General features: G+C 50.4%; 3 protein-coding genes across 3 annotated transcripts; 1 reads left to right on the forward strand and 2 right to left on the reverse strand.

The window, feature by feature from the left end:
* Window positions 1–1,475: 1,475 nt before the first annotated feature.
* On the forward strand, window positions 1,476–4,082 carry UCRPA7_1730 (hypothetical protein; the record flags this gene model as incomplete). The annotated part of the gene is made up of 1 exon (XM_007914309.1): window positions 1,476–4,082. The coding sequence occupies one exon, from the start codon at window positions 1,476–1,478 to the stop codon at window positions 4,080–4,082; it is 2,607 nt and encodes an 868-aa protein (XP_007912500.1).
* Window positions 4,083–4,736: 654 nt separating this feature from the next.
* On the reverse strand, window positions 4,737–5,034 carry UCRPA7_1731 (hypothetical protein; the record flags this gene model as incomplete). The annotated part of the gene is made up of 2 exons (XM_007914310.1): window positions 4,737–4,945; window positions 5,004–5,034. 2 exons carry the CDS (start codon window positions 5,032–5,034, stop codon window positions 4,737–4,739), a joined length of 240 nt encoding a protein of 79 aa, XP_007912501.1.
* Window positions 5,035–5,644: 610 nt separating this feature from the next.
* Window positions 5,645–6,603, reverse strand: UCRPA7_1732 (putative dolichol-phosphate mannosyltransferase protein; the record flags this gene model as incomplete). Its single annotated transcript, XM_007914311.1, has 4 exons — window positions 5,645–5,731; window positions 5,790–5,865; window positions 5,925–6,178; window positions 6,238–6,603. 4 exons carry the CDS (start codon window positions 6,601–6,603, stop codon window positions 5,645–5,647), a joined length of 783 nt encoding a protein of 260 aa, XP_007912502.1.
* Between the last annotated feature and the right edge of the window lie 5,898 nt (window positions 6,604–12,501).

The following is a 12,501-nucleotide window of genomic DNA, read 5'->3' on the forward strand; positions in this document are numbered from 1 at the left end:
CGAAGTGGCGTAGACGAACGAAAACATCGCCATTACACAAGTCGCGAAGCTCGCAGGTGTCACAAAATGCTTCTCATCGGCCTGACGGGCTCTATAGCGACCGGCAAATCGACCGTGTCAAGCTTGTTGTCCTCTCCCCCGCATTCGCTCCCGCTCATCGATGCCGATGTCCTTGCGCGCAAAGTCGTCGAGCCGGGTACCACAGGATACAATGCCATCGTATCACATTTCGGCCCTACAACTCCTGAGCTACTCGTGCCAGCGTCAGACACAATGCCCGAGAATGGCCCAGACGGTAAGGGCAGGCCCTTGAATCGCCCGGCGCTCGGGAGGAGAGTATTTGGCGATGACCCAGAGAGGAAGAAAGACAGAGGCGTGCTAAACGGCATCGTACACCCGGCGGTGCGGAAAGAGATGTACAAGATGATGCTGCAATGCTACTTGCGAGGCTGCTGGGCAGTGGTGTTGGATGTCCCGTTGCTGTTCGAGAGCGCTATCGATCGCCTTTGCGGGACGGTGATAGTAGTCGCAGTCAAAGATCCGGCCATCCAGATGGCACGTCTGAGGGCAAGAGATCCACATCTCACTGCCGAGGATGCTGAGAATCGGGTGCGCAGCCAGACAGACGTACGTATTAAGGCCAAACGCTGTGAAGCGAGAGGCCGGGGACGAGGCGTGGTACTGTGGAACGATGGATCGAAGGAGGACTTGCAGCGGGATGTCAACTCAGCCATAGAGAAGATTCGAGGATCGAGCCCGTCCTGGTGGAGTTGGTCTCTGCTGCTTTGTCCACCACTAGGGGTCGTTGTAGGTGCCTGGACATTTTGGCAGAATATCAGGATCAACAAACAATGGGCAGAGATCGAGGCAAGGGAGAAAGCGAAGCTCTGAGCACAACTGCCACCGATAGCATTGTAAGAGTTGATTTTGATATACCTTGTACGCTTCGTCGTCAAGATGTTTTATGGTTCTATTCAAATATTAATGTTATTTAAGATACCTCAGCCTATTAAAGGAATCTAGAGTAGATGCACTTAAGGGGGTTGCTGGTACCAAGGGATGTGCTTGCCATAACAGGTCACATTTGAGGCTCTTTCCCCATGTGCCTTCTAGATTGAGGCAACATCAACACCAGCAGAGTCAACATCACAAATGCACTACCACGTGGCTGGCCAGCGAAGTGCAGACCAACTCTGAGATCCCAAGCACGCAGTTTGTCTCCCTCATCTTATTCTCGAGTGCATCCCAAACACCAACTTCTTTCCTGCGTATCTCAAACTGCCCACAACATAACCTCTAGCTTCTTCTTTCGACACCCATCTGCACTTCCCAAACTCCACCATTGAGGACATCTAAGTCTCTTCCACACAGCTTTCCGCTCCTCGCAACTTGGCTCTGGCTGTCTCAACAATTCTCTATTGAGGATACTCGCCTTTGTTTTCCCTCGACCTCGAAGTCCACTGACTCGACACAAAATGCCGCCTCACTCGATTGGAGAATGGGTCGTGGGCCGCAACATTACGCCTGGAACTTTCGCGCGTCCATCTAGACGTGAAGTCGTCAAGGTCGCTGTTACAACTGATGACGAGAACGAGTCTAACACGCTTTCGGTCACGTATCCGCGAACGAGAAAGACAGGAGCCAAGAAGGTTAGATTTCATATGACATCACCACGAAGATCAGCCCTGAAACATTGGGCTGGAAATTCCTCCTCAGAGACACTCATTGGCGAGGATTCGAGTAGTTCTGGAGTGGAGGATTATTCTATTGTTGGGAGTGACACTGTGGACTATGATACTGAGGGTAGTTACCAGGGCGACGCCACGGATTCTTCCACCCGAATTACTAGGACCAAGAGAACCACCAAGGTAAAGAGACACCGTCGGATTCTCACCTCCGAGTTGGGTAGTAGTACGGACGATGAGACCGATGACGACCCACATCCTACTTGCCCCTGCCCCAAATGCATCTCTGGCCGAAGGAAGTTGAAGATCGCTAAGAAACGACAGAAGGAAGCAGATACGTCTGATGACGCCACAGAGGACTCTGAAGATCTTAAGTCCAAAAGCAAGTCTAAGTCGAAGCAGCAGCAAAAGGGCGGCAAGAAATCAAAGACCTCGAAGGACGAGGCTACCTCAACCGAAGCCTCAGATGCAGATGAAAAGACCGATGCAGAGACATCTGACGAACCAACCACACGACAATCCAAGAAGCAAAACAGCAAGAATGAGAAGCAAGCGGCTTCTAATGGAAAGGAGAAGAATAATGATTCTAACTCCAAGGGAAAAGAGGTCTCAAAGAAGGCGTCCAATACCAAGTCCGTCGACAACAAATCACAAGAGAACTCCAATACGCAGGACACATCCGCGAAGACCAAGGTCTCCAAGAAATCCACTAAGCTTCCCGAGCCCTCACCTCCATCAGATCTTCGTGCACCCCATCTAATCATGCCAATCACAGCCAAAGTACTCCAGGTTGAACACGCTGTTGAAACACCTGAAGACCCTCGGCCCAACGCATTTGTGGATCAACAGCATGGGGTGGTGCGAGTCTACCACGGACCTGCTTATGGAAACCCCTACGGCTCTCTCTATCCACATCGAACCTGGTCTGGTCAGGTCCCTCCAGCAGGTGTGCCTCATCCACTAAACAATCCATACTTCAACGGCTTCAAGGCACCAGCGGAACAAAACCTTGGCAATATACCCCCTGTTGGCAACTTTTCTCAGCCATCTGGGGCATTTCCATGGCCATCCGGCTCATACCCTCAAACAAGCTTCCCAAACCCTCCTGGCATGACATCATATGGCACCAATGGTTTTCCTCCACCAGCACCACAAGTCGCAGGAATGACCGACGAGGAGGCGGCAGCTGCCGTTGCCCAGGGCATAGGATTGACAGGACTTCCTCCCCACCCCGTGTCGATTCCGGCAGCAAATTCCTATCCATGGGAACGTGATGGAAAAGCTAATCCTGATCCATGGTCTGCTGCGAAGGACAAAACTAGCGAAGCCGCTAACAATGTCGGCCCAGACTTCATGTCCATTGACCCTTCGAAGATGTTCTGCGCTCCTCGACTACAAGGCGACTCTGCGAATGGAGGATCTCAACGAAGCAATCAGTCTAAGAAGTCAAAGAACGGTGGCAAATCCAAGGCTGGTGAGAAGGACGCATCGCGCTTCACAAATGATGGAGGATATCGCTCTTGGGGTAAACACAACAACAATGACAACCAGAATGACAACGACGGCTGGGGCACGGTGGAAAACAACACATTCGGGAAGACTGACAAGGCTAGCGGCGGTGGATGGGGAGGCAGTGGATCTCAGCGCGGCAGTGGTATGCTAGACTCCTTACCTCTATTCTTCAATATGCCTGACCAGGGTGTAGCCTCGGGAGGCGATGCTTGGGGTGGCAATAAGGGTGATAGCGGTACCAAGACCTCCCCTGAGCCTCCTACTGACCAGCCAGCTGATACCAGTCAAGGCGGCGGAAACACCTGGGGAAGTGGCAACAACAACGGCTTTCAAAACAACTCGGGTGGATTTTCCAACAATTTTGGCGGAGACAATCAGAATTTTGGTGGTGGCAGCAACCATGGCTCCAATAACGGAGACTGGAACCAAGGAAATAGCGGACGGAATGGATTCAACTCTCCAGTCGGACAGGGCTCACGTCAAGGCAGCCAGTCTGGAAAGAACAAATGGACTGATGGAACATCGAGCATGCCCGGCGCCTGGAGCGGGTCTCAGAACGGAGGTGGTTCACGACGGACTAGCGGTAATTGGAACAATACCTCTGACAATGTTGGTGCATGGAACTCTGGAGCCTCGAATCACCACAATAGCCCGAACCTAAACTCGAGCTGGAATAATTCAGGTCATGATGGCTCCGGGTCGCATCATGGTGACAATAGTGGCAATGGGGCCTGGGGCGGCGGTGGCTCACCGAAGAACAACGGCGGCTGGAGTGGTGGCGGCTGGGGCAACGATAATGCTCAGAACAATGACGACCGATTGCCAGCTTGGGCAGATCCTACAGTTGCGCAGAGCACCCAGGGACCAGGTGTGAGCAATTGGTGACGGAATGTTGCCATCGTCACCCAGCACTGACCTCGGATATAACTCGCTTATTGCTCTTCTATCTTTCTATTGTGTGAAAACAATATGGACACAGGGACATTGGGCCCATTTGGCATCGACTACATGTACCGATCATTAGCCTCACATGCTAGATATTCTTGGCTCCTTAGACTAAGGTTGCTCTCAACGAGCGTATGGGAAGTTTTTCGCCAAGCATATGGCCTTGGTGCTGTATTGCATTCATATCAGATGTTTTGATACCCATTGCTGAAAGAGCTTAACTTGATCAAACTTTGACCGAGTGACCGAGTCACGCTGAGTCTGCATGTGATTTAAAATCATGGTCTTCGTGCTCCTTGCTCAGTCTATGAAGATCAAATTGCTCCTCGACATCCATACAGTAAGTCATAACATGACCTTCAATCGACATGGGAAGGAGTTTAGCATCATGGGGATTACAATGGACTCATTCCGTCATGATCAAAAAGTCGGCCACTGCCTCTTCATTAATACAACACATACTTAAGATCAGCTAACAAAACCCGAGTCTCGTCCCAATCATCCTATCCCCTTGATTGCCTTATCAAGCCAGCGCAAACCCTTTCAACTCCAACCAAATTACACAGGCTTCCGCCGCTAGTTTGAATTTTTCCATTAGAGATCACCCTTTCCAGTATTCTGCTTCTGTCCACCGCCGATGAGATTGCTAAGCCAGGAAGCGCCGGGAATCGACATCTTGGCTGCCGGGGGAAATTCCTTGCCATCGACTGTGACCTTCGGCTCGCAAGTGCACCATTCCTCCTCTGGAACGCCGGACATGGCGGAGGGAATGTGGTTACCGCATCCGCGCCACGACTTCTTCGCTGTCACATCGTCAGGATGACGTTTCTAATCGAATAGGAGAAAAGAGAAGCAACTTACAGCACTCAGCGCAGGTAGCTCCCATGCACATATTGGCGGATAAGGAAACTTCAATTCGATATGGCGTTTTTCTGACAGTTCGAATGTGCGAATTCGATTTTGTATTACTTGGTAGTGTTGCGCTTGGTGGATTGAAAGGACTTCTGGTCGCGGAAAGAGACTTAAGAGGTCTACTTTTATCTATGAGATTGGCAACGGCTGTTTATAAATCATGTAATGCGAAAAGCCCGAGTTCCGGAGCCGGCGATGGAAGCAAGGGCGCCAGACGCCGCCGCTAGTCAGTCGCCGAGCTTGGTGTTGAGAGTCGGCGACCATCACATGAGCCGGGTACCCACCAAAACGGACCGTGTTTTAAGTTTATCGCAATGGGACTTGCTTCCATCATTTGTCCAATATGATCCCCGGGCCTAATGCATAGCCATGAATAGACCGAGTGGCACAGGGAAATGCTGCGAATTCTAACAGTAAAAGCTGGTAGGGGAAAGATTGACGAATGTATACATAATCACAAATCACTGACAGTCATTACAGTATATTGTAGCCACCAAGAGAACTTTGAGGACCTCCCGGTATTTATTTCTCTAGGCTTTCTAAGAAGCTAGCAACTTTGTGTGCAAGCCATTCCTGAGAATCTGCCTGTTTCACGTTGTGTGTTGCTCCAGGAATGAGGCCAGAGAGCTCGCTTGCGATTCCTGGAGCACAATGGCCTTTCCATTTTTCAAGTTGGCCTGGAACGTCAATGAACTTTGGGACATGCTCATCCTCACCAGATGGAAGGATGAGTACAGGTTGCTTGAACCTGCTCCAGACCGCTTCCACTTCGGCATCGGACAGGTCGGACGAAAAGAAATCGTCATCACCCCTAGAATGTGTTAGTCTGTCACAACCTGATCTTAGATGATCCAGTGTAGATGTACTTACCCTCTCCCAGCGAGCGAAAACCATCGGTATGCCGATATTGGTGTATCGAATTCCTTGGGAAGCTTTGAGCGAGGCATGATCTCGTTCTCCTTACCAGACTTGATCAAGTTTGATGCATACTCTATGCCCTCCTCGTACGCCTCTTTGCTCATTAATGGCCTGATAGCCTCTCGATCTGATACCGTAGCCTGGAGAATGAAACCATCGACAGGCTCATTGGAGTATTTTGTAGCATCAGCATACTCCACACAGTCCTGAACTCTGGACTTAGTAAATGAGGATCCTCCAGGCAGTTTGCAGTCGAATGACGAACCTGGCACCCTGTGGAATGGCCCATGAGAACCACTTTCTGCTTGCCAATTCCATGCAGATATTTCACAAGCGCGCTTATATCCGCGGCGTCATCCTGCAGTCTCCTGTAGCCAAACCCGCCAAACGAGCTTCTCAGGCGGGTCTCAAAAACCGAGTAGCTCAGTTTTGTCGAAGACTCGAGCTCTTTGGCGACTCTGTGTACATAGGGCACTGTGTGCGGCCCATCACCTAGGCCACCTATGAAAACGAGGGCATTCTTTGAAGATGATGATCCCTGCTCATAGGCGCAGGAGTATGGTGTTGGAGACTTGAACGGGTGTACAGTAACGGGGAAGGGTGCCGGAGCGGCGGCGGAGAGTGTGGACATTGTTGGATCGGAGGCCCGTAATTGTTATTGAGGTCCCAGATTTGATCCCCGGCTGATCGTCGCTTTATATGCGAATATGATCCGACTGACGACAGACCTCTTGAAGCTTATTAATGTGACTTCACTAACAGTGTGTCGGCGTAATATGATATCACAACCTATCAGGTATCCCAATCGACCTTCAACATGTAGCGATAGCTTGCGTTCCTGCCTCTGATAGCTTGTAGTCTACCTAAGTATCCCAGAGGTGTTCCTTCCATGGGAGGCGCTGTTCTCGGCCGATAACAGGCAACGGATTGGTGCTAACGGGACACCTTTAAGCGGGGCTAAGCACCTGCAGCCCGGAGTCATCCTCTGAAAACCCACAAGGCTTCGACGCCAAGATATCATCCGCCAAACACGGCCACCTGCACAGAAACCCAAGAACACAGCGAATCCAGCCGTTGAGAGCGCGCCATAAGTAGCAAGAAATGCATGGCCCTTGAGAGATAAGATGCCGCATAGTATTTGTTGAAAATGGAGCGGTTCGCGCCGAAGGCTGAGTTTACCTCAGCGGCCCGCAATCAGTTCTTTGGCAAGGTCAGCAAACTCCCCTCTGCATAGCCGGAACTGGGAGTCCCTCCCTACCTTACGTATGCCCGAATTCCGTGGCTAACACATCAGCAGCTCAAACCAGTGTGCGTTGAAATCAGCCAGCTTGCATTACGCCCTCCCGAAGACAAGGCTGCGAACTCTAAGAAGCTTATTGAGCTCACTCAACGGCTTTATGGCCTTCTCGATGGTCAGGCAAAGTATGATGCATCTGTCCTGGATGAGAAAATAGCAGAATACGTTTTCTTCCCACTACGTCTTATTCTGAAGAACCAGGAACAGCAGCCCATCCGGCTGACTGAAAACACCGTCAAATGTCTGCGGATACTCGTTCAGTATGGCTGGAAGACGACAATCTCCAAGGAGCTTTCTCAGCAATTGCTCATTCTCCTCACCTTCATCGTCGGAGGAGTACCGGGACAGGAGAGGAACCGTGACATCCCAGAAGAGACCGCCATAGAGGGCTATCGCGCTCTAGCAGTGTTGATCAAGGCTGCCGGCGCGCCTGTAAAGGCATCTCCGCTCACTGAAGCCAATATCATCCCTTCACTCGGCCATAGTATTTCGGTCATACTCGATGGCGTGGTAGAAGGTGGAACAACCGGTATACGATTCGAAGCTCTGCAGGCTATACAAGCAGTCTATAGCACACTCAAGGATGACGAGGTTCTGGCTACGTTTTTTCCAGGCACGGTTTCATCCCTGAGTAGACTGCTATCTCCTCCGTTGTCGGTCAATGCACAAAAGCGTCTTCTTGTTACTGGGTTGCAGATACTGAAAGTCGTCTTGACAACTGTGCTAGGAGACATCAAGACTAGAAATCTGCAAAAGCAGGCTGAGACCGCGATCTCTGAAAAGTCCGAGGAGGGGAAGGTGTTGACTCCTTCTTGGCTCAAGGCAACTACTGCGCAGATCAAGATCGCTTTATCAACCGTGTTAAAGTTGCGTACCCATGATAGCGACGACGTGCAGAAAGCGTTGGAGAGATTCTGCGTAGCTCTGCTGGACGAATGTCATCTCTCTTTAGCCAATTGCTCGTCCATGCTCGTTGAGACCACTATGATGCTCTTACAGAAAGATACCAGTATATCCTTCGAAGATACCGGCTTGCGAGACACCACATTATACGCAACCTCTTTGCAGGATCTCGCAAGCATCTACCCCGAATTGACAGATATTATCAAGAGCACTGTCTACAACTGGATCACTTCGCTGCCACGTTTAATGCTGTCTAGTGATGAGCGAGTTAAGCAGCGAGCTGTTCACAATTTGCTAAGGGGCAATGAGCTCATCACATCACTCCAGATAGACTCTTCGACACTCGAGGACTCGCTATCTGGCGCTTTAAGGGATAGCATAATAACTCTCATATTGAATAGCAAAACCTCCAAAATCTCAGACGATGCAAATCTAGATGAGGACCTCTGGAGAAATGGCAGCTTGGTGACGACAGACTGGCAACCTCAGTCATACCGCCCAATTCTACTCACACAGGAGAGTCAGCGAGCGACAAGGGACGACATCATGACCTTGTTACGGAGTATTGGCCCTCCTGCACAGCAAACCAAATTAGCCGCAGAGATGTTAAGCTATGTGCGAGATTCTCAAGGCGTAGATCAGATCTCGTCATATTGGCTGTCTTTCGAGCTATTGAAAGCTGCGTTTTCTCATACTTCGGATGTGGATAGTTTTCTCGACTTTTCTGCTGCTTCCATCAGTCCTGAAGATCAAGACTCTGTATTCGAAGAGCTGTACTCGTTCTCTGTCTCCATTCTGGCATCTCACTCTGACGCATCCGATATCGATTGGAGACTCGAAGCTATCGCACTAGAGGTTACAGCATTTGCTGCGTCTCGTGTGGGGTCGGATTTCAAGCCGGAACTGATTGATGTTTTGTATCCAGTTGCGACCTTTCTGGGATCTCAGAGCTCAGAGCTTCGTAATCATGCAATCACGACCCTGAATAGCGTTGCAGCTTACTGCGGTTACAGCAGTGTGTCGGAACTCATCGTTGATAACGCGGACTACATGGTCAATTCGGTTTCACTGCGGTTAAACACATTTGACATATCTCCTGCCTCGACCAAGGTTCTCACCATGATGATCCGTCTCACTGGTCCGCGACTGATACCTTATCTCGACGATGTGGTCGCTGCGATATTTGCAGCGCTTGATAATTACCACGGTTACCATGGCCTTGTTGAGAGCCTCTTTGCGGTCCTTTCTGAAGTTGTCGAACAAGGAGTTAAATCCGACACACTTCTGCTTGAGGGTGCCCAACGCCATTCACACGAACACAGAAAACAGCGGCCTGAAGCTACAAGGCTGGAAGATGTGGTGGCCGTCCTAGATTCACGGGTCAAGAGGCGAAGACAAGATGAGGATGATGATGTGGAGGAGATAATTCGGAGCCATCCTAGAGAGCCCTGGAAATCTGCTGCGGAAGAGCTTGATGCCATACAAAAGAGAGACCAAGGCGAAGAAGAGAACGAGGAGCCAGAACACAATGAAGTTGAGAAGGCGGCTCCAGGAGCAACGCCGACTTACAACCTCCTCACACGCGTAACAACCCTCACACAACATTACCTAACGTCACCTACACCAACTTTACGGAAGCAGCTCCTTGACCTCCTCTCCAAGGTGTCGCCAGCTCTAGCACCTGACGAGAACGCGTTTCTACCCCTCGTAAATGCCATCTGGCCTGTGGTTATACCTCGACTCCACGATGGCGAGCCTTATGTTGTTATCGCTGCATGCAAAGCTCTTGGTTCACTATGTGAAAGTGCAGGCGATTTCCTCAGCTCCCGCATCAAGACGGAGTGGGGGGATAGTTTGGGGAAATGGTGCCTCAAGGTACGGGATGATGCCACACGCAGCAGCGGCATAACCAAAGGCGCCAACATATCGAAATCACAAGGGAAAGCCGTCATGGGAGGTGCCAGTGAAAACAGCATCGCGATCCCGATACGTACAATCAGTGGTGACATGTCCACACAACTCGTTTCATTATCCAAAGCAACGACCGTTGGGCTTGGTCGATTCGCTCAAGCAGCCCAAATCTGGGATGCCGTCGTGGAGCTTCTGACAGCCATTGTATCCTATGTTCGAATCGACGATGACATATATGATCAAATCCTCGAAATTCTAGGCGACAAAGCCTTATACAACGAAGCTGTCCGCAACGCACTTGAAGCGGTCAATGCAGATGCGGTCTGGTATGCCATGTACGAACGAGGATCAATACCTTGGATGCCTACGCCTGAATTGGAGGGCATCGATTTCTTCCGAATGGAGAAGGTGCAACAGGAAGGTGTCCTTAGGTCTTAACCAGGGATATTTCCTACGTGTACATTTTACGAGAACATTATCAAACACCATCTCTGGGTTTGAATGCGCGTCGAAGCCATGGAGGACCCCTCTTTACGGTCTATCGAGGTATCTAAACCGAACACTTGGGGCATGAGGCATTCCAACAGGAACTCCCAGGGTGGACTAGACTAGAAATCTTCTAGAAGTCTTCAATACTACGCCGTGCTGACTGCCAAGGGGAGAGTTCCCGTTGACCCTATCACCGACTGCAATTTTATGTAATGGATGAACTGCTGCTATGCCGGTGTCTACGGACCGTAGCCGCAGGAGTAAGTGGCTGAAAGATTCGGACGAAAGTCTCGTGGTAATCAGGTTCACCCCGCATCCCATCACTTAATCAATTTCGCCTCATGGAGCTTTCGTCTATGGTTAATGACATGGGTTTCATACTCTATTTCAATCGATTGGGCAACATTGGGGGGACAGGGGGATTTCCGAGTAGGGTCGAAAACTTCTATGATACGAGACCAAAGCCATCCTTGATGGACAGACGTCAAAGGCACGAGCTTTCTCTCTTCAGCTCTGCCGACAGCCAAAATTCATGCCCTAGGCTCCGAAAGGAAAGAACAACCTGTGCGCAACATGAAGTCTCGACCCAAGGCTGCAATTCAGGCATTGGTGCCGACTACACAATCTAGCGACGGCTCACTTCTGCAAGACAGTGTCTTTGGTCTATGAACGCGGTCTTCCGTCTCTTTCACCGCCACGCCGGCGCCTATGCTAAGGAGACATGCGCTGCAACCCTATCAATCGCGCCACCGGGAGAGTCATTCACTTACATCATGGCTGTTTACGTATGACATCCAGATAAGGTGTCAAAGCGTGTAGTCAGTGCAAGACGAATGAATCCCAGACCATTTGTGGCGCGCTACCAACATACGATCTCTAAATATTTTCTCCCGCTGATCTGTCCTACTGGATGCATAAGCTGGGCACAGCTGAACTCGCCTCAAATGCCGAGAGACGAACCCCAACTGTGTTCTTACCTCCGTAGCACCCAGGTATCATGTGTTACAAGTCTCGCGAATTAATGTCTTCGACTAGCTCTATCATTTCATAGACGATGTAGGCATCGTTTAAGAGCTTCATTCCGAAAAGTTGACAAACTTGCTCTGTCTCCAAATCTGGTCATGTTTCCCAGCGCACTCGGCGAAGCCGATCCAGCCCCTAGCCCACTTCTCCCCGGGCGGCGTAGGCTGCATCGTGAATGAGGCGCCGTAGCGTTTTAATACCAGGCGGTAGCCGGGGGCGTCGGCTAGGCTCCGTTCGGCCTAGGAACGGTCGAAAACCATCCAGTCTGACCCGGAACAAAGTCTGGAGAGGCGTGAATAACTGCTCTTTTCAAGCACTCACAACTTTGCCGTCTCCAACCGAGCCATCTTTAAGACATTCTGCGATGCAGTCGAGCTGCAGCTGATTGACATTCAAGGCCGGGGCAACGCCTATCAGCATCGAGGCGTTTCCAGATGGCTGGAACCCACTATTCCTCCGCCAGGGTAATAAACGTTAATTCTTAAAGGGTGAAGATACTCAGTACTGAGTGCCATGATACTCATCAAGCTCTCGAATATTCTGTTTATTACTATGGGCCTATCAACTTCTACAAAGGTAGCAATGCCTTGTTGAGGAGATAGTAGTACCCCTGGCGAACTAACAGTTATTGGCCTGGCGGAGGAGTACTATAGCGCAATCGTTCGGACGGTAAATGACGCTAGGGAATATGGTAGTCAAAACGGAGAGCCACATTAGAACTCTGTTGGGAATGGCCTCCTTCAGCTGTCTTAGGCAGACCCGCACCATGATAAGAACTTTAGAGGTTTTTAGTATGAGCCTATGATAATGAAATCTGTGGAGGATAAGAACGGTCTAGCGTATTTGTTGCCCGGCAAATGGAGCTCATCTTGTCTCACATCGATCGATGTCCTAATGCTCATCCCG

The sequence above is a fragment of the Phaeoacremonium minimum genome, assembly GCF_000392275.1.
Source record: "Phaeoacremonium minimum UCRPA7 unplaced genomic scaffold PA7_03_scaffold_129, whole genome shotgun sequence".
Classification (NCBI taxonomy): Eukaryota; Fungi; Ascomycota; class Sordariomycetes; order Togniniales; family Togniniaceae; genus Phaeoacremonium; species Phaeoacremonium minimum.